Genomic DNA, 23653 nt, shown 5'->3' with positions numbered 1-23653 from the left:
TGTATAAGATAGGGATCCAGTTTCATTTTTTGCATATGGCTATCCAGTTTTACCAGCACCATTTATTGAAGAGACTATTCTTTCCCTATTGTATATTCCTGGTTCCTTTCCTGAAGATTAATTAATGGGTTTATTTCTGGGATCTCTCTTCTGTTCTTTTAGTCTATATATCTGTTTTTAATGACAATATCATACTGTATTGATTACTTGTAATATAGTTTGAAATCAGGAAATGTGATAACTCCAGCATTATTCTTCCTTCTCAAGATTGCATTGGCTATTTGGGGTTCTTCTGTGGTTTCATATGAGTTTTAGGATTTTTTTTCTGTTGCTGTGAAAAATGCCCTTTGGTAAGTATTGCATTGAATTTATAGCTCATCTTGGGTATTATGGACATTTTAATTATATTAACCTTCCTGTTCCATGAACCTAGGATATCTTTCCATTTATTTGTGTCTTCAATTTCCTTTATCAGTGTCTTAAAGATTTTTGTGTATAGATCTCTCACTTCCTTGGATAAATTTATTCCTGAGTAGTTTGTTTTTGATGCCATTGTAAATGAGATTTTGTTTTCTTTTTCAAATAGTTAATTGTTAGTGTACAGAATCACGACTGATTTTTCTGTGTTGATTTTTTTATCCTGCAACTTTGCTGAATTCATTTAGTTTTAACAGCTTTTTGGAGGCATCTTTAGGGTTTTCTATATGTATCATGTCATCTGTAATAGTAACAGTTTTACTTGTTTTCTGATTTGGATGCCTTTTATTTCTTTTTCTTGCCTGATTGCTTTAGATAGTATTTACTTACAGTACTATATTGAATAACAGTGACAGGAGTGGGTATCCTTATCTTGTTTCTAATCTTAGAGGAAAAGTTTTCAGCTTTTCAATATTGAGTATGATGTTAGCTGTGAGTTTCTCATATATGGGACTTATTATGTTGAGGTACCTTCCTTCTATACCAAATTTATTGAGAGTTTTTTTCATGAAAGGATGTTGAATTTTGTCAAATGCTTTGTCTGCATCTATTAAGATGATTATATAGTCTTTATCCTTCATTTTGTTGATGTAGCTTATTGCATTTATTTATTTACAGATGATGAACTACGCTTGCATCCCAGGAATAAACCCCACTTAATCATGGCATATGATCCTTTTAATGTACTGTTGAATTCACTTTGCTAGTATTTTGTTGAGGATATTTGATCTCTGTTCATCAGGGATATTGGCCTGTAATTTCTCTCCTTGTAGTGTTCTTTACTGGCTTTGGTATCAACGAAATGCTGACCTCCAAAAATGAGTTTGGACATCTTACCTCCTCTTCAATTTTTTGGATGAGTTTGAGAAAGATTGGTATTACTTCTTCTTTAATATTTGATGGAATTCACCAGTGAAGCCATCTGATTCTGGACTTTTCTTGGTTGGGAGGTTTTTGATTACTAATTCAATCTCCTTACTAGTAATTTGTTTGTTCAGATTTTCTGTTTCTTCTTTATTCAATCTTGATGGGTTTTTTGTTTCTAGAAGTTTATCCATTTCTTCTAAGTTATTTAATTTGTTGGCATATAATTGTTCATAGTAGTTTCTTATGTTCCCTTGTATTTCTGTTATGAATTGTAATGTCTCCTCATGCATTATTAATTGAGGCCTTTCTCATTTTTTCTTAGTCTAGGTAAAAGTTTATCAATTTTATCTTTTCATAAAACAAGCTTAGTTTTATTGATTTTTTTCTATTGTCTTTTTAATCTCTATTTTATTTATTTCCACTCCGATCTTTGTTGTTTCCTTCTTTCTACTAATTTGGCCTTAGTTTATTCTTCACTTTTTAGTTTCTTGAGGTGTAAAGTTAGGTTGTTTCGTTGAGATCTTTCTTTTTTCTTAATGTAAGCATTTATCACTATAAACTCTCTTAGAATGGCTTTTGCTGCATGCCATACGTTTTGGTAATTTGTGCTTGCATTCTCATTTGTCTCAAGATTTATTTTATTTCTTTTGATTTCTTCTTTGACATATTGATTGTTCAGTAGCATGTTGTTAAATTACTATCTATTTGTGAATTTTCCAGTGTTTTCTTGTAATTGATTTCTAGTTTCATGCTATTGTGGTCAGAAAAAATAATTGGGATGATTTCAGTCTTTTAAAATTTGCTAAGACTGGTTTTGTGGCCTACTGTATCATCTCTCCAGGAGAATGTTCCATGTGTGCTTAAGAAGAATGTATATTCTGCTGCTGTTGGATGGAATGATCTGTATATGTCTGTTAGGTCTATGGCATCTAATGTAGTTTAAGTCCAGTGTTTCGTTATTGATTTTCTATCTGAGCTATCCGTTGTGTTACATCCTCTTGGTGAATTGACCCCTTTATCATTTTATAATGATCTTCTTTGTCTTATATTACAGTTTGGGGGTTAAAGTTTATTTTTTCTGAAATAAGTATACCTGCCCTGCTTTTTATTTCCATTGGCATGGCATATATTTTCCATCCCTTCACTCTCAGCCTGTGTGTCCTTAAACCTGAAGTGATTCTCTTGTAGACAGCATGTAGTTCAGCCTTGTTTTTTTAATCATTCAGCAACTATATATCTTTTGACTGGAGAATTTAGTCCATTAAGTTTAAAGAAGTTATTGATATATATGGGCTTACTGTTGCCATCTTGTTGTTTCCTGGCTGTTTCGTACTTCTGTTTTTCCTCTCTTGCTGTCTTCCATTTGTGAATTGATGATTTTGTGTAGTGGTATGTTTTGATTCCCTTCTCTATCTTTTGCATATCTACTATAGGTTTTTGCTTTGTGGTTACCATTAGGCTTACATAAAACTTCTTATAGTTTTAATAGTGTATAATATTTTAAGCCAATAACATTTTAATTTTTAATGCTTAGAAAAGCTCTACATTTTTATACTTTCCTCCCACAATTTATGTTTTTGATGTCAATATACATTTTTATACTGTGTAATCATTAAAAATTATTGTAGTTATGGATTATTTTTAATACTTCAGTCTTTTAACCTTTACACTAGAGTTATAAGTGATTTACCTACCACCATTACAATATAAGAGTATTCTGAATTTAAGTATAAAAATATATATGTATGTATATATATACATGTATGTATATACATGAATGTGTGTGTGTGTATATATATATATATATATTTATATTTATAATATATACATACTTTACCAGTGAGTTTTATATACTTTTATGTTTTCATGTTACTAGTTAGCATCCTTTAGTTCAGCTTGAAGAACTCCCTTTAACATATCTTGTAAGGCAAATCTACTGGTGATGAACCCTTTAGCTTTTGTTTGTCTTCAAAACTTTATCTCTCCTTGAATTCTTAAGGACAGCTTTGCTGGGTAAAGTATTCTTGGTTGGCAGTTATTTCTTACTACACTTTGAATATATTATCCCATTCGCTTATGGTTTGCAAGTTTTCTGTTGAAAAATCCACTCATAATCTTAATGAGATTCCCTTATATGTAACAAGTTGCTTTTCTCTTGCTGCTTTTGAGATTCTCTCTTTGTCTTTAACTTTGACAATTTAATTATAATATACCTTGGTGTGTGTCTCTTTAGATCCATCTTATTTGGTATTCTTTGGGATTCCTGGATCTGGATGTCTGTTTCTTTCCCCAGGTTAGCATAGTTTTTAGCCAGTATTTCTTCAAATACACTTTCTGGCCCTTTCTCTCTCTTCTGCTTCTGGGAAACCTAAAATGTATATGGTGGTCTGCGTAATGGTGTTCATTAAGTCCTTTAAGCTATCTTCATTGTTTTTCATTCTTTTTTCTTTTGCTGCTTTGATTTGATGAGTTTCACTGCCTTGTCTGAGTTCCCTGATCTTTTCTTTTACTTGATCTAGTCTGCTGTTAAACTCCTTTATTGAATTTTTCAGTTCACTTATTGTATTCTTCAGTTCTGTGATTTCTGCTTGGTATTTTTTAATATTTTCTTTCTCTTTGTTGAAATTCTCACTTTGTTCATGCATTGCTCCCTGACCTTGGTGACCATATTTAGGACTGTTATTTTGAATACTCTGTGGGGTAAATCACTTATCTCCATTTCACTAAGATTAGTTTCTGGAGATTTATCTTCTTTTGTTCGGAATGTATTCCCATGTTTCTTCACTTTCCTTGACTTTCTTTGTTGGTTTCTGCACATTATAAAAACACCCACCTCTCCCAGTCTTGATAGACTGGTATCATTAGGAGATGAACTTTGTCTATCAGCCCAGCCCAAGCTCCTGGTTACCTCTCAAACCTTTGTGATTGTGCAAGCCACAGTCTTCATTGTTAGTGGCTCCCAGTAGTTGAGGGTGTGCCCAGACCTATAAGTGTCCATAAGGCAAGAATCACAGTCAGCACCTAGAAGTAGGCTGATTAGAAGCTGGCTGGAAAGTATGCAGTCAAACCCCTTCCAAAGAGAAACTGTGAGATGGAAATTTTTGCCTTTCCTTCTACACTGAGCTCGGGTATGTTGACATGAGGGGTACTCCTGTGCCCACTTAAAACTTCTTTGTTTGCTACAGTCCTATGGGACTAATAAACACATGCTCTATTAGCTATCAGAGCTAGGTGATTTGGGGTCCCATCCTTCAGGTCACAACCATAAAACTTGTGGTGCTAGATATGTGAACAAGCTCCTTCCATGGAGACACTTGGTGACTTGGTTTTATTGTTGGAGGGAACCAGAAGAAGAAGGCAGGAGAAGTGCCCACCAGCTATTGAACGCTCTGGGGAGAATCACAGTCAGCATCTTGATGTGAACTAATTAGAAGCCAGACCCCTCAGGCAGCAGCTTGTAAAGTATGTAGTCAAATCCCTTGCAGAGAAAGACTGGGAGATGAACATTTTTGCCTGCTCCCACTGCACTGATCCTTGGGAGGATAGCTATAGTATTGATGGTATGTGCTCACATACTTAAGAACTGCTTTTTTGTTTGCTATGGTCCTATGGGACTCAAGAAACCAAGCCCTGTTGGCTTTCAGAGCTAAGTATTTTGGGAGCCCATTCTTCTGGTGGGAGCCTTAAAAGTTGGGGTACTAGATGTATAGTCCAAACCCTTCACTCCTCAGGGATAAGCTGGGAAATGAGTGTTCATGGCAAAAGTGTATCTAAGAATTTCCCACCCATTTTGATATGGGTATTTTCTCATTTGCTCAGTGTGTAGTCATCACTCAGCTAGTTTCTCTCAAGGGAATTGCTCTGTTTGTAGCTATACATTCAGTGCATCCATGGGAGGAAGAAAATTCAAGAGCCTCCTGTGTCACCATCTTGGTCTGGAGTCTTAAAAATATTTATAAACTCTTTTTTTCGGTCACCATTTGTAAATTCTTTCGGCTGAGAGATACATACTATTTCCATCTTACAGATGGTGATATCGAGTCTCAAAGAGGTTTGAGAAATCCATTCAAAGTCATGCAGCCAGAATGCAATAGATCCAAGACCTGAACTTGAATTTACATTGCCAAAGGTCATTCTTTTTTCTTTCACATCACATAACTAAATTGCAACATATTTTCCTGACTACTCTGGAGAAGACTTCAGATCAAATTACCATTAGGTTCACTTCCAGACCATGGAAAGCTTTGGACAAATTAATTGCAATTCAACAAATATTTCAAAGTTCATATGCATTCTTTAATATTATCATATCAATTCATTTATTTTTATAGTGAATGTACAGCATGTTACAGCTACTTTATATATTTTGCCTTTTTTCACAAACTCAAAATATTACTTTGCTTATAAAATAAACATATACAAAATCATTTTAAAAATCTGTAATTCATACTATTCTTTAAAAGTAACTCATGATGGGCTTCCCTGGTGGCTCAGTGGTTGAGAGTCCGCCTGCCGATGCAGGGGACACGGGTTCGTGCCCCGGTCTGGGAGGATCCCACATGCCGCGGAGCGACTGGGCCCATGAACCACGGCCGCTGAGCCTGTGCGTCCGGAGCCTCTGCTCCGCAACGGGAGAGGCCACAGCAGTGAGAGGCCCGTGTATCTCAAAAAAGTAATTGATGTTTTCACCTGCAGTATTTATGAAGGGGAAAAAGTATATTTTCTTCTGCACACTGAACACATAAGTTTTATTGTCATTATCTTACAAACCTATGATGTTTCAATATGATTATTGTGCTATATTTATTTAAGTAAATATGTACATTTTTAATTTGAAGGAAAATATGAGACAGAAAACTTGAGCACTGCTCAAGTCTTTACTCTGTTGTGTAATATTAGCATAGTAACTCAAAGGATGTAACTATCTGGTGATTAATGTTGTTATTAGTGGACTGCTAATTCATATCACACATAGGTCGTGGTGTCTAAGATTTTCTAAATATTAGAATATTTCTGAGATTCCTATGAACAAATAACATCAAACAGAATGGTGAGGTTTTATTTTTTGTTTTTTTTCTTTTTCATTGAAATAAGGGAGTGCAAAAAATGAATACTACTTCTACCTTATCAGTTAATGTTGGGCTGTTCTATTTGCCTACCAGATAACGTATTTTGCATATTCACCTATATTCTCAAATTACTTATTTCATTTTAAATATAGAAACATTTTAAGGAAGTAGACTGGTTTTAATATTTGCATGCAAAGGCTTACACCAGATGTGCAGAAAATCACAGTATGGTGTGGATTGTGGCTCCATGGATGATTGACCTGCCCAGAAAGAAATGTTACCCAGTTGCAAAAGCCAACTACTTTTCCAACTGTGTGAAAAGAAATTATGGATTTCACTGGCTCTATTTGAACACATTCATTCAAATGACATTCTATCTCTGTGCTCGTGTAATCTCTGCACTTGGCCCACTCCCTTCTTCCAAGGGAGGACTTCCAATGAAGATGGAATAATTTTTCCTGTGGTCTCTTTCTTTAAAAGATGCAAGTCAGTTGTATGGAGTTACATGTTTTTCTTAATTTATCTGAATTTACTAAAAAAGCAAAATGGATGTGTTTTGTACCTTCCTTCCCTTGTATGCTCATTTGACTAGGATGTCTTTGATCATTTTATTATATAAGCTATACCTGGAGATCAAAGACACTGTTTTCATAGAACACTTACTGACATTAGAGGGATGTCACCTAATTTAAAGTTTGAGACCTATGCCTTTTCTCTATGTTTTTAGAAAGACCAGGCTTGAAATAGAGGAAGGGATAAAAGTACCATTGGCCAATCTTAAACATGCCCACGTGTGTGTATAAATGCTAAAAATTCCAGTAAGTGATAAACTAAATGATTTTTTTTGGCTACATTGACTATTTAATCAACTTCAATTATCTGGATGTCTTATAGTAAATTTGATTTAGTTATTATAATACCCTAAATGCTACCTGTTCCTTTTCATTGGCTGTCTTCAATTACACAAGCACAATCTAAAATTTGTTCATTATGAACTAAACAAGAGAGATTTAAGTAATCTATGTCTTTCTTTTTTAATTGAGATATCTTAGGGATATAAGCAAAAATATAGATTTTTCACAAAATACTTAAAAGGGTAACAGATGGATTTGGTATATTGAACTTTGAAAGGTAAATTTTGGTGTGTCAGGTCTATCAATACACAGAGAAACAAAGCTAAGAGAAAGAATGATTTTTTAAATGAAAAATGGAAGAAAAATACATATGTGTTGTACATTATAATTCATTTGAAAAAAGGAAATGAAAATGTAATACTTGAAACAACTTATGAAACAAAAAGTTCTTCTCTCTTTCATTGACAATATAATTTATAATCCATGGCCTGGTTTTCTGTATTTTTTTCCAGTTCAAAGGTCATCATGACTAACAGCATCACTACACTGAAGTTTTAAGTTTCATTCCCTTAGAAAAACTAATATATAAGGCATAGTGCTTGTACCTCACCATTGAAAAAAAGTGCATACATGTCGTTTTCATAGTAGTATGTTGTAGGCTCTAGGTAAGAAAATAAAAAAGGATGTCTTTCAGGATACCAATTATTGCAATTTCAAATCCCATTTTCCTTCCAAACTCCCTTTTCAAGTGATTAATAGGGCAATTATAACTTATTATCCGGGATTTCACTTTTACAAATAACAAAATGTAGTAAAGCTTGAGCTTAAAACATTGGCAGAACATACACTGGCTTCTCAACACTGAACGTGCAATTGAACTCAAATTAGGAAGGTCAAGAAGGGCTTTTTTGAGAGACTCTGCACTTTGTCAGATGTATTTATTCATGTGCAGAGGATTTAGAGTTCATAAACATTTTGCCAGTTTTTTGAATGCTATTTCTTTTCCTTGTTGTTCTTGGCCAGGCCATGTCAATACAGCAAAATGCTGCTTCACATGGCTTATTATCAGCAGAATAGTATGTATTACATAACCCAAAGGGATTGTAAAATCAGCAGGAACTCTTGGCTCTGCATCTCAATGTAGATACATAGATGGGTACCACAAACTTGATTTTTTTTAAAAAAAAAATAAGTTATCTGAGTGTTACACCCAAAATAGGCATTTCTTCTTTTTAAATATTTTTTTATCATGAAAGTGATCTAGTTAGCAAAACATCTCTTAACTATTCTTTTAAGAAATATGCAGAAGGTCAGTCAAAATAATATACTATTGGATTAAAACTAATTTGAGCATGATACAGGAAATGCCTTGAGGCAACTGATTTTGAAGACATACCAGAAGTCCATTTTTTTCCTTTTTGTTGGCAAAGTTCAGGACTTAGATTTATCAGTCCAGTCACTGTATGATGAATATTTTTGAACTTCTTTAATGAAGCACTTAGAAACTCCAGCTTGAGGATTGTAAGAAATTAAAGTGACTATCTAAATGTGAAGGATCGGGTTGCTTGGACTAGCATCAGAGATACCTATGTGAATAGTCACATCGTTTGTTAGTTGTAGTAATAGAAACATCTGTGAGGTTCTCAGAGACACTGATTTTGGTAATCTGCATTTGTGCTGGCTGGCAAACAATGTCACAGTTGCTTTAAGGCCACATTTGCCTACTGTTATGCAAAGCCAATTAGCAGCACCCTGGGTTGCTTCCTCTGAAAGAAATTTTCTTAAGAGGTGAGAAAAGCTTAAGCAGTTGGCATTCCTATGGACTTTAAAATAAAAACATTGAAAAACTTAAGATAGGTAAAAGAAAGGAGAGTACATATAGCACTAAGAGCCTTGAGTAGTGACTTGAGAACATGGCCATTAAAAGACCACCTGTCAAAACAGAATAAATGACTGTTTTAAGCTTGTTAGAGAAAAAAAAAATTGCCATAGACATGGAAGCTGTTGAGATGATGCTACAGCCTCTGGTACTGAAGGTTCTGCACTTAACATTTGAGTCTATAGCATGTCTTTTCTTGATCTCCCTCACTCTTATTAAGGTTTGGCTTCTAGGCCTTTCTTCCTTCCCTCCTTTCTCTCTCTCTCTCTCTCTCCTGTTGATTAGGCTCAGCTGCTTTTATTTGACTTGATTTCAGCTACAGTGGCTACACTTAGTGATTGTGTATGTTTATAATCTTTCCAAGATGACTTTTTGCTCTAAAGGTGCTGAAAAATCTCTCGAATTGACTTAAGTGTTGACAACCACTGCTGAGGTGAACTGTTGAGATGTTGTTGTCTGAGTTGCTCATCAGGGGTTTGTTTGTATTAGATTTTGAATGGATGAGCCATTTTACCATCTTTTTCATCCTTTAGATGATGTATGGCTGACTCCATCGGGGAACTGGTGTGAATCTGGGAAAGCTTACAAGCTCCTAAATAGTTGCAAGTCATGAGTCGAGAGAGGGAGAAGTGACTACAGGGAAAATGTGTGATAATCCAGAGTAATGTCTTTCATGGTCTTTTCTTAGACTTTGAAACGTATCCGCACTCTGAAAAAGTGTATGGATAATCTAAAGAGTTAAAATGTTTTGGAAAATATTATTTGAAGATATTCTCTGTTGTATTGATAAAGCCTATGAATTTGCATTTCTTAAAAGCTTATGAGTAGTAGAGCCAAAGTGATTGTGGAGTTTTCTGTTTATCTGTTTTAGCAAATGCCAAATAAACTAGAAGTTATCTGGATAACTCAAAACTCCATCATGCAGATCTTCTGTACTGATTGTCTTTAGGCTTTTTAGAAGGTGTTAAAAGGAATGTGGGCTGGGAACCTGGACACTTCTTAGGGTTCTGGTTACCAATAAAGGAGAGAAAGCATTTCTTTTCAGTGGTGAAGTAAACATGTTATGATATTCATTTGTCTGTCTATTCATTCAGTAGTCTTTTATTGGACATCAATTTTATACCTGTAAGTTCTGATACAAGTAAAAGTAAAAGAAATATAAACAAAGTACTTTGGTAGTGTAATGTAGGACCCATTATTTTTAACTATAAGGATGGAGGAGTATTTTAATAGAGGAAGTAACTTTTAACTTTGATCTTGAATAAAAATGATAATTTGACAAGCTGAAATCAAAGCAAAGAATTTCTCTCTTGTAGTGGAGATAACATAGATAAAGACATTAAGACTTCTTGGAATTGTGGATGACTCTTTTCTGGGCTTGTTTGTGTGTGGCAGAGGAGAGGATACTTTGAGTGGAATAAAAGTGAATTATGAGATTGGATCAGTGGAATGGAATACTGTAAGGAATTAGAATTCCTGTGGACAATATGGAAGACTTGAACAAATGAGTCCCATCCTTTGTGGTAAAATAACAACAAAACAGTGTGTGCATTTTGAATAAGGCAATCTCATGCGAGAAAACAAAAGTTTATTAAGGAAATAATTGTTAGGAACAATTTCCCCAAAATTATCAACAAACAAAATAATAGCCTATTAGTGATATGTTAGAGCTGTCTCTTAATGGCTTGTGAGTGCTAAGTGTGTGCATCTCTCCTCAAATCTGAGTTCAGTGATATCACATTGTTAGCTTGAAATAGGCTATGGTGGGAGTATTTACACCATGGAAATCAGCAAATGCTACAAATTACAACTATTTTTTTTGACAGTCAGCTGTTAAACATTTACCACTGTACCACTGCTGCATGATATGAAACAGGTCTTAGCAGAAAAGTCAATATTTCAAACACAGTATAGTAAAAATCCCTTTACGTAACAAAATAATTGAGGGAAAACAGTTTAAAACATGCATATCAGCAGATTTAAATAGAGAAAACAAAAAAGCAAATGAGGGTAAGACAAACAAGAATAAGACAGTGAAACATGAGGAGTTACAAAGTATAATTATCAGATTTAAACTTATTTGAAAAACAGGGACAAGGAAACAAGATTTTTTGCTTATAGGATGAATTAAGCCTTTTTTTATAACAATTGATGTCTAGACTATGGACATTACATTAGGAAACTACACATAAAGCACTGACCGCACATCTCTTAAATGTTATTGAAGCTTCAGTTTAACATGCACCTTTTAATATATATAGTATTTTCCTAACTCAACTGGGTGATTTGGAATATTTTCTCATTATATTGCATATTTACACTCTTACCTCAATGTTTAAACAAAATATTGATAGTGTGAATTATCCAACTAATTGTATTCATTATCCTCTTTCTAATAGACCACCATGCCTCCTTCTTTTTACCTTTAAGTTCATTTTTAATTATTTACCTAGTTATTGCCATAGATGCTTAAATATGCCATCATGTCCAAACTTTCCATAGTTAAGTACCATGGAAACTGTGGTATACTATTTGGATATGATAGTGGATAGAGGCACTTCCTCATAGTCTTCCTCCTTCCATTCATTGGCCAATATATTGTATAACCTACATTTATCTAGGCTGGGGTAGTTTTGGATAAAACTCAACTAATAGAATGATAACCATGTAATAATCTCAGAGTCCAGCCCCGCTGTCCCTCATATTTTATTAAGGGAATTCCTTCAGTATCTCCTGTGAGCTGAATGGCCATGACTGTACCCTTTGCCTCTTGGTCCTCCTGATAGTCTCATAAGACTTGTTAGGTTTGTATCACTTCTCTTGGCCAGAGATGTATCTTTATTGCTGTGTGATATCACCATTGTCTATATGAAGGTAGGTTGCAGGCAGACTCAGTCTGAACAATCGCAATAGTGTGTCAGTATAGTAACTTGATTATCAGTAGAATCTATTCTGATTTACTTTTGTTTCGCATCTATTTGGTCAAGAATTTTAACAACTCCAAATGAGTAAAAGGGGTTATTTTGAGAATGACTCATGAATCACAATATGGATAAAATTATATCCAGGTTTACTTAAGCAATCAAATTAAACATATACAACTAATTGCAGGCATCTCTAAGATAATTATTTCAATGAGAGCTGAGTTTTAACCACCAATCCCTCCTCACTAGGGAATCCAGAATAGTTCCTCAGCATGGAGAGTCAGGTCTTCATGGCACTCTGCTTCCCTTATCCTCTTGGTCTTGATCATCATATTCTTCCAGTGTTCCACAAGATCTTTGACCCTGACAACTGAACCTTTTCTGCACTTTTTTTCTGAGTTGCTTTGCATGTTATAGGGGACTTTCAGTTCCCTTTATAAGTGAATTTGTGGCCTGTATCTAAGAATGTAATTTGTTCTTGCTGCAAAACCTATAATCTCACTTTTTTTCTTAGATGCACCATAATATAGTAGAAGAAGCATGGACTCAAGAACCAGACTTAGTTTCCCTATTCCCTTATGTCATAAAACATATCCTCTTTTTAAACTGCTTTTAATGATGATATAATATTCATATAGAAAACTGCATTAGACGTGAATGTACAATGCAATGAAATATCACAAATAGAACACATATATAACTGTCAACCAGGTCAATAAACAGAATAATGTCAGCACCTCAGTAGATCACATACACACTTTCCCAATCAGTACTTCCTTTCTCTTATCTGAAAGTAACCAATTTTCTGGTTTCTAACATAAGATTTTAATTTATCTGTTTTTGAGCTTTGTACACATGAAATCACACACACATATATATATGATTATATATATATAACTTCCTTTGCTCAACATTGTGAGATTCATCCATACTTGTGCAATAAACTATAGTTTATTCATTTTCATCATTATATAGTGTTAGATTCCATAAAAAGACTTTCCAGGACAATGTCATGGTTTATTTATCTATTCTACTTTTAATGAGTAGAGGGAATTTTTCTAGTTTGGGGGCTGTTGTGAACAGTACTGTGATAGACATTTTATAAATGTCTTTTGGTACATTTGTACACACATTTCTGTTGAGTATATATCTAAAAGTAGTATTGCTGGGTCATGGGGTATGCGTGCATTTAATCTTTGTAGATAATACCAAACGGCTTTCCGTAGGGGTTGTCACAGTTCATACTCTATCAGCAGCATATGACTATTTCCTTTGTTCTGTGTCCTTCCAAAACTTCGTATTAGCAGTCTTTTAAAATTTTAGACATTTTTGTTGTGTGTGTAGTAGTATATCATCATGGCTTTGCTCTTCCAGAATACTCATTAACTAAAACAGCTCTTCATCTATTTATTATTTGTACATACCATTTTTGAAGCACCTATTCAAGTTTTTGTTTACTTTCAGATGGACATTTTCTTACTTATTTGAGCAGTTCTTTTTTAAAAATAAATTTATTTATTATATTTATTTATTTTTGGCTGTGCTGGGTCTTCGTAGCTGTGCGGTCTTTCTTTAGTTGCAGAGTGCGGGGGCTACTCTTCGTTGTGGTGCACGCTCTTCTTATTGCAGTGGCTTCCCTTGTTGCAGAGCATGTGCTCTAAGCACACGAGCTTCAGTAGTTGTGGCATGTGGGCTCAGTAGTTGTGGCTCACAGGCTCCAGAGTGCAGGCTCAGTAGTTGTGGTGCACGGGCTTAGTTGCTCCTCAGCATGTGGGATCTTCCCGGACCAGGGCTTGAACCCTTGTCCCCTGCATTGGCAAACGGATTCTTAACCACTGTGCCACCAGGGAAGCCCTGAGCAGTTCTTTATAGATTCTGTTGTTGGTTTCATATGTTGAAATACCTTGTCTGTCTTTTTACCCTCTTAATCATGTCCTTTGATAAATAAAAATAATTTTCAATGTAGTAACTTATCAATCATTTCCTTTGGGATTAGTTCTTTTTGTATTCTGTTTAAATATTCTTTCTGTATACCCAAAATCATGAAAATATTCTCTCTATTCTCTTCTTAAAGATTTTTGACTTGAACATTCAGATGTGCAGTTCTTCAGGAATTGCATATGTATATGGCATAATTTAGAAGTCAAGTTTTTTTTAATGTGGATGCATAGTTGATCAAGTACCATTTATTGAAAAGGCCATTCATTCCTTATGGCTCAGCAGCGGTATCTTTATCCATATATACATGGAGACTCTAGTCCTTTCTGCAGGTCTCATTATCTATCCTTGAGACATTATCAGACTGTCTTCACTTACATAGAGTTATAAGCAATCTTGATATCTAGTAAAACAAATCTCCCAGTTTGTTTTTCTTCAAGACAGTCTTGGTTACATTTGTCCCCTTTGTGTTTTCATATACAATTTTAGAATCACCTTGTGCAATTTCACAAGACACATATAAATGGATTTAGTTCACCAATAAAAGCAAAGATTATCACATAGTAATAAAAAGTGCTGTTTAAAGGGACACTTTCTGTGATATAGTGATAAAGTTTGAATATAAAAAATGAAGAAAAGGGACTTCCCTGGTGGCACAGTGCTTAAGAATCCGCCTGCCAATGCAGGGGACACAAGTTCGATCTCTGGTCCGGGAGGATCCCACATGCCCTGGGAGGATACCACATGCCGCGGAGCAGCTAAGCCCGTGCACCACAACTACTGAAGCCCGTTTGCCACAACTACTGAAGCCCACGTGCCTAGAGCCTATGCTCCACAACAAGAGAAGCCCCTGCAGTGAGAAGTCCGCACACCACAACAAAGAGTAGCCCCCGCTTGCCGCAACTAGAGAAAGCCCATGCACAGCAATGACTACCCAATGCAGCCAAAGATAAAATAATTAATTTTTTAAAATTTAATGAATAAAAATTAAACTACATTAACTTACTGAATGAAAGCTTACATGGCTCCATCAGTATCACTTTAGTGGATGTTAAGACAAAAAAAGAACTAGAGTTAGAGATGCTTCATAGTGGTAAAATATTCTGTTAACTGGTAGGATAAAACAACTTAAAATTGTGTTTTAATAACACAGCTTCAAAACATATCAAGCAAAAGTTGAATGAAACAAATGGAAAAATAGTTAATACCACAATCATAGTGACAGACTTTAAGACACCTCTTTCAGCAGCTGATAGAGAAAGAAGACAGTAAAAAAGGGGGGTATGTATAAGACTTAAACACCTTAATAAACCTGCTCTAATTGAAATAAATAATACGCTTTACCCAGTAACTGCAGAATATCATTCTTTTCAAGGACACATGTAAAGTTTTCAAAAATAGACCATATTTGGGGGTATAAAGCAAGTTTCAGTAAGTTTCAGCTAATGGATCTCAAACAGAGTATAATCTGTCATAGTGAAACTAAACTAGAATCTATATTATATAACAAATGGAAAGATATCCCATGTTCATGGATTGGAAGACTTAATATTGTAAAAATGCCCTTACTACCCAAAGTAATCAAGAGATGCAATTACAATTCCTATCAAAATCCCAATACTGTAGCATTTTTTACAGAAATAGAAAAAAAATTCTAAAATTCATATGGAATCACAAAGGACCACAAATAAAAAAGCAACATTGAGAAAGAAGAATGAAGTTGGAAGCATCATATGTCCTGATTTCAAAATATATTACAAAGCTACAGTAATCAAAACAGTAGGGTACTGCCATAAAAACAGACATACAGACCAAGGGAACAGAATAGAAAGTACAGAAATAAATCCACACATATATGGTCAACTGATCTTCAAAAGAGTGCTAAGAATACAAAATAGAGAAGGGATAATCTCTTGAACAAATAGTATCAGGAAAACTAGATATCCACTTGTAAAAGAATGAAACTGTACCCTTATCTTATACCATGCACAAAAATAAATGGGTAAGTAGTTAAATACTTTAACGTAAGACCTCAAACTACAAAAATCCTTAAAAAAAAATAAGGGTAAACTTTTATGACTTTGGTCTCAGCATTAATTTCATGGATATGACACCAAAAGCATTGGCAACAAAACAGAATAAACTAGTGGGACGACATCAAACTGAAAAGCTTCTGAACAACAAAGAAGACATTCAACAGAGTAAAAAGGCAATCTATGGAATGGGAGATAATATGTCCAAACCATATATCTGATAAGGTGTTCATCTCCAAAATATATAAGGAACTCTTAATAGCTCAGTAGTAAAATATAGTAAACCTGATTTTAAAATGGGCTAAGGACTTAAATAGACATTTCTCCAAAGAAGACATACAAATGGCCAACAGGTATATGAGAAATGCTTAGCATCACTAATCATCAGGGAAATGTAAATCAAAACCACAATGAGATATCACTTCACATCTGTCAGAATATCAGGATGACGATTATTTAAAAAAAACAAAAACAAAAAAAACCCCCAAAGACAAGAAGTGTTGGCAAGGACGTGGAGAAATTAGAATGCTTGCATTCTGTTGGTGGGGATACAAAATGGTGCGACTGCTATGTAAAACAGTATAGAGAGCTCTCGAAAAATTAAATATAGAACTACCATGTGATCCAGCAGTCCCACTTTTGGGTATTTATCCAAAAGAATCAAAATCAGGATCTCAAAGAGATATTAGCACTATGAATACTGAAGCCCTATTCACCATAGCCAAGATGTGGACACCAGCTAAATGTTCACTGACAGATGAATGAATAAGAAAATGGTATATACATACAATGGAATAGTATTCAGTCTTTAAAAGGAAGGAAGTTCTGCAATATGCAACAACTTGGATAAACCTTGAAGACATTATGCTAAGTGAAATAATCCAGTTGCAGAAAGACAAATACTGTATGATTCCACTTATATAAGGTATATAAAATAATCAAATTCATAGAATCAAAGAGTGGAATGGTGGTTGCCAGCACATGAGGAGAGGGAGAATTGGGGAGTTACTAATCAATGGACATAGTGTTTCAGTCAAGCAAGATGAATAAGCTCTAGAGAACTGCTCTATAACATTGTACCTATAGTCATTAATAGTGTACTATACAATTAAAATATCTGTTTAAGTAGTTAGATCTCATGTTCAGTGTTCTTACTACAATAAAATTAAGTTAAAAAATAAAATACCAGTGATGTAAAATAAAAAGATGAAGTATAAAACAAAACTTTAAAAAAGTGGTTGTATAATTTGAAATAAAAACATAATTGGAAAATCTCATATATTTGGAGATTTCAAAATACAATCTCTTATGTGTCAAAGAAATCACAGTAAATTTAGTATTTTGAGCTGAATAATTATGAAAATATGAAATATCAAAAAAAGTGTAATATGTATAAGCTGAATTTGGAAACACATGTAAAGCTTTAAATGTACATACTAGAATAGAAGAAAGTTTAAAATTACAGATAGAAACACACAACTCAAGAAATTAGGAAATCAAAGCAACAAATTAAACATGAAGTGAGTGACTTAAATATAAAGAAACAATGAAATAAAAATAAGCATATAATATATAAGAATTAAAATATCAAATTTTAGTTCTTTGAAATAATTAACAAAATTGATAGCACTCTAGAAAGACTGATTGAAAGAAAAGTCCTACATTACCAGTACTCTGAATGAAAAAAAGACTTTACCACAGATTTTAGTGTATTAAAATGATTACAAGAGAATATTAAAAAAAAAACTTCATGTAAAAGAAAATTGAAATTTTATTTGAAATGGAAAAATTCTTGTAAAAATAAACTGAATCAAAAAGACAGAAAATTTGAATGCTACCATAATTAACAAAATTGAATCTTCAATACCAGATATACCAACAGAAAACACCAGGCCCATATAGCTTCAGCAGTGAATTCTGCTAATAATTTATACTGTTTTAGAGTAAAGGGGAAGATGGGAAGAGAACACTTCATAACTGATTTTTGAGGCTAGTATACTATTGACACCCAAGCTCAAAAGAACATTATAAGAAAAGAATATTACAGGAAAATCCTGCTCATAAGCATAGCAGTTAACACCCTAAACAAAATATTAGCTGTTCATCATTATCTTAAAAACCCATAATATAATTGTGTTTAGGCCAAGAATGTAGGATATTAACATTCCAAAATAAGTTGTTATAATTCACCACATTAAGAGAGTGAAGAAGAAATATAACCATTTCAATAGATGTTTAAAAATTTGTTGATAAATTAGACACTCAATTATGAACTACTTTTGATAAGCTGGGAATAACTTATTAGCTTGATAAAGGGTATCTACAAACATCCTATAGTATGCATCAGATTTAAAAGTGAAACATGAGAATTTTTCTTTGAAATAAAAAACATGACAAAGATATTCACTCTTAGTGCTTCATTTTAACATTACACTGGTGGTCCTAGACAGTGCAATAGGGTAAGAAAAAGAAATTTAAAAATATAAAGATTGGAGTGGAATAAATAAATCTCTGATTATTCACAGAAGATATGATTGTATAAAGTCTATACAAAATTATTTGTTTATACATCATTGGAATTAATAAATTAGTTTAACAAAATGGATGGTTAATTTAAAAATCAATTATTTTGATTTAAAAATGAATTATCTCTGTTGTTTTCCCAATTCTTTTAGTCTAAAAGCATACCCTGATTATGGCAGACAGCCAAGTGGAAGAACATATTCCATGTAGGTCTGTTAGCTATGGCGAGCCAAATAAAGCCTATCTCCCCATGTTTTCTTTCAATTAATCATTCCTCCATTCATTCAACATTTTTTTTAAATGCCTATTATATACCAGGCTCTATCTTTGCCTTTAAATTGCTCACAACAAAATAGAGAATGACACACATGGCTGACTACAATATAATGTGTAGAGTAATAAACAAGAGAATTTGTGTGGAAAGGAGACAAAGAGTGGAAGCAGTTTGCTCTATCAGAGAGGATTTTAGAAAAGATTTCAGAGCAGGCAGTGTTGGTGTTAGTCCTTGAATGATTTAGTAAGGTTTCACCAATTCAAAGAAGGATAGGGAAAATACAATTCAGAGGGAACAGAATAAATAAAGGTATAAGAGTATGCCAAATATACTTGGCATATTTGGGAAACATAATATAAAAGCTAAGAGTACTTAGTAGATCCTTTGCTTGGTTGATGTGTGCATCTGTCCTCTTGTATCTGTTATATTTTGCAAAATCTGTTTAGCTTTTTTCTTCTGTTCTTTTCTCAATCATGAAAATAATAGAGATGATTTTCATGTCTCATAAGTACAAAGTGAGTTTTAAAACTTCTACTCGAGCTTCTCCAAGGATACCCTTGCCTTTTTCCATAAGTGCATCTTAGCCAACTAAAGTGATTTTTGATGATTTAAATGATCTGATTCTAAAGAATCTGAAAATTATTTATTCACAACATGATAATGGCCCCAACTTTTATGGTGTTTTAAAATAGCTGTAGTACTTAGAAATTACATGGTATATGCAACTTAACAAACATCTGAGTTGTATCAATAGGGTATTGCAACTTTCTGTAAAAGATGTAGAAAAGTAAATATCCCTATACTGAGTCCGAAAATTTATATAAAGAATTGCAGTAAGTAATGATTGCATTTAAGCTTTAGATATAGGAAACCTAGATGAGAGCTTCAAATGTCAAGAAGTTGTGTTAAAATCATGTAGTGTATCTTATAACTCTATTATTACTTGATGGAATTGTGCAAAAAGACGGTGTGATGAGTGTGTGATATTTCCTACATCTGCATCTGTTTGATCTTAGTATAACTTTTGCATGCAGAAGTTCTCTGGTTTGCATAAATTATTTCCTTATTTATCTTTTAATAACTCTTACTAACATTGATTAGCCTTATTGCCAGTGTTTTTGCTACATCTTATCGGCCAAACTAGATATATAACACAGCTTTACTGTATATTCTTATTTTTTGCTCCAAAGTTATAAAATATGACTATTTGTTTAATATTACTTTATTACAGTTAGTTATTAGATTTTATTAATAATGACCAATACTCATAAATATTTATTAAACAGATGCTTCAGTCAGATGTTTTTAGTGCTTATAACTGTGAATTATTAAATCAACAAACTCGTTTAGAAAAGACAACTCAATTCTGTGGTCCCTCTATACAAGGTTTTAATATTATGAAAACAGACTAAATGCTGCTTGCCTTCTTGCCAACTGAGAGTATTACCCATTACCTTCTCAGCAGAGCTACTAGAGAAAAAATAAAGAACCTACATTGAGAACTTTCTGAATTCAGCTCTGTCTGTGTGTATACACTCAAAATGAAACAAATTGGGGCAATTTACTGAAGGTTAAATCCTCTAAATGACATTCACCTAAAATATGCAGGGAAATGGTTTGGGAGGCTTAAATTATCAATGTAATTGCCTTAATTCTCTAGGTTGCTTTCATAAGTAGACACAACTTTATCGTATCTAACTGACAATTCCAAATTGGAGGTTTAGGGTTGTTTGTATTTTTACTCTCAACACTCTGCATCAAGTTTACTTTCTACATAACCCAGGTCCTAAAAATAGCCCACGGACCTAATGTGAGAGCGATCCAGAAGTGAGGTTTTTACATTAATGGTGTGCCTGTAGCTTTCTTTCCAGTAGCTAGCACCTTTCCGTTTGTCAGCATTTTACCCTGAAGTCTCAGGAAAGCTTGTTTAAGAACTAAATATGCTCATACTACGTTGTGCTTTTATTCTTAAGTATTTGAACATAGAGTGATATTTCAGAACATTTTGTTAACAAAGTCTACCTGATTTCTATTAAAATTTTTCTCTAAGCCCTGAGAGAGAAGTGAAAGGAAAGATTATTTATGAGCAAGGTAGCTCAGCCCTGTCTAATTCTTGAGTAAGAGTTTTCCAAGTAACCTTCCGTTTATGATTCAGCAATTCCTCTGAGTTAAGAGGGTGTTACTAGGATAACATATTTTTGAAGATACTATCTGAAATACCAGATTTTTAAAAAATGATTTTTAACAAATTTTAAGAGTTTAAGATTGCAGAACCTTTCACTGACACTGTGGGTTTTTTTTTTTCCTCTTGCCAAACTGTACTGCAAGTAAACCTTTTGATGTTTTAAATGTTTTTCTTTGGCAGCTAAGAAAAACACTCTGGAAAGTTATATTTAGTGAATTTACCCATGTATAAATATCCCTGAGCTAGTCTGTTATCCTATGGCATCTGGAAGAAAGGTGCTATTGTTTTAGATTCCATGATTAAAGTATAGAATAATCAATTCAGAGAGACCCTGGGGGGAAGATTCACGCACACATTCTGTGGAAACTTGGAATCCCTGAGTTTTTTAGTTTTTTTCTACAGATGAAGAGACATAGATGGGTTCATGTTTTAGCATAGTGTCTAGTGACATCGTTTCCCGTTCTTGCCATGTAATAGTTTGGCCTATTTGAGACTACTAACTTTAAACTTTCTAAGAAAACATCTTAGTTGTTGTTAATCCCTTTTTACTATTACTTTCCTCGCTTTCTGGGTCACAATAGCTGGACAGCTATTTTGTTTGCAAGTGCTTTGCTATGCAGTTTGTCCTGCTCCACACAGAGCCACATCACCAAGGTATTCCCAGGGATGCATCATCAGATTTAGTTCTGCCAGAACACTCCATAAATTATTTAAAGTTCTTCTTCATTTCTTGCAAAACAATGTTTGCTGAGCTTCCCCATGAAAAATCAGTGTAATTCCAGAAGATCAGGATAGATTTGCAAGACAGGAATTTGTCCTGTGCTTCCACATGGCTATCTGCATAGATGTGAATACAGTGGAAGTTAAATGAAAATGTACAGTTATTTTACTTTTGGTTTTATTTGAGCATTTTCTCTACTACTTATTCAATAGCAGTTGAATAAGAGCAGCTATGTCTCGTGGCGTTCTGCTGTGAAGTGTCCAAAAGTGTAAGGTAGTTAGGTGTAAAAGCACCATGAAAGTATGGATAATAGACTGCCCACCTTCTGTCTACTTCAACTTCCCTGAGGTTTCCTTTGCAGGGCCCAGCTGCATATACAGACATGATGGAATTTGGTTTGTCAGGAACCTACAAAAATTACACAAATAACTCGGATTTTTAATGAATAATACACAGACATGCACCTGCTTCAGGGACTTCATAGATTAGTTTTGTGACCAGTAGAAAATCCCCTTGGAATTCAATTACATTGCTGCAAAACAGAAAATAAAACTGGCTACACTTTTGGAACTGGTATCAGCAAAATGTTAAGTAGTTCTTGGAGCAGGCTTTTTTTTTAGGTTGTTTCAATTTAGTTTGCTTCTGTGAAACTTACTATAAAGTCATAATGTTCTGCTCATATCATTATTTACCATTCTTGCAGCTGGAGCCACTTGCAGAAGATATTCTCCAACAAACTCCGAATATGAATGCTGTTATTTCTTTACAGAAGATCATTGAAATTCAAAGTATGTCCTTAAATTTTTTTAATATTTCTAATAAGGTACTAATTAAGCTTATATTGAGAATTAGAGCACATGAAAAATATATTTGAGCTTCTCAAATATAAGGAATATATTTAAAGTAATTATAATTTCCACATATTACGTATTCATACCTAAATGTGTTGTTGTCTTGCTGTTAATGTGGCAATCTTATCTCACACTGATAACGAAATTCAGAGACTCTAGATTTAGAACCTTGTTTTTCTCCTATTTTCCAAAAGTGTTTGGATTTTTTTCCATTACTGCCACTAAGTATCTACTCAGAGCTATGAAATTAACATAGAAATTGTGATTATATTGTCCAGTCTTAACTGAGGTAAGTTATCTCCTAGTGATGCTGGAATTCACCAGTCATTTACTGGTTTTAAGTTTGTCAATAGAGGAAAAAGTTCACAAGAGAGCCTACTAGAAAATCCAGCTGAACAAAAAGGAAAAGTCAGAGACCTTTTTACTATCCCAGTTCCTTTCACATCACTGTTACTTTCTCAGGAATTATTCTTTTTTAGATGATAACATGCATGAGCGTTCACGCACGCACGTGCGCGCGCGCGCACACACACACACACACACACACACACACACACACACACATACTGAAAGCAAGCACAAATTGACATGAAAGTCAGCATGAATGGGAAAACCAAATGGCAAAATTAAGTGTGAAGGAGGATCAGAAAACCCTTAGCTTTGCTGCTCTTTTATAGAAGCATTTTTTAACACCGCTGGAGAAGCCACCTTCCATCTATCTCTGAGTCCTTGTCTTTGCTTGCTCAGTAGTAATTTGGAGATATGGTTGTGACTGGGGTTCTATGTTATCCGTTCATCTGGTGCTTATGCAATCTAATCTAATACTTCATTAAGGTGACCAGCAGCATAAAAAATATCTACTTTTTACACATACGATTCTTTTTTTTTCTGAGTATTGTTTTTCCATTATATACACAGACTATTAAAAATTATTGTTCCTATGTATATTATGATCACATCACTTTCAATAAGCATTCTTAAAATACTTATTACATGTTGATACATGATAACTTGAGCACTTATCAAGGCAAGGCACAGAAGAGGAATAAGGCAGTTTC

General features: G+C 33.9%; 1 protein-coding gene across 1 annotated transcript in view; it reads left to right on the top strand.

Annotated features, from left to right (window-relative positions):
* HDAC9 (histone deacetylase 9) overlaps positions 1-23653 on the top strand; it is a 580466-nt gene that overhangs the window by 504676 nt on the left and 52137 nt on the right. Inside the window, exon 24 of the mRNA XM_065883429.1 lies at positions 22448-22532. Within this exon, the coding sequence (XP_065739501.1) occupies positions 22448-22532 (85 nt within the window). The remainder of the gene's footprint in view (positions 1-22447; positions 22533-23653) is intronic.

This window comes from Phocoena phocoena, chromosome 9 (genome assembly GCF_963924675.1).
Source record: "Phocoena phocoena chromosome 9, mPhoPho1.1, whole genome shotgun sequence".
Classification (NCBI taxonomy): domain Eukaryota; kingdom Metazoa; phylum Chordata; class Mammalia; order Artiodactyla; family Phocoenidae; genus Phocoena; species Phocoena phocoena.
The sequence above is the reverse complement of the archived record's forward strand: the minus strand, read 5'-3'. Positions and strand labels throughout refer to the sequence as shown.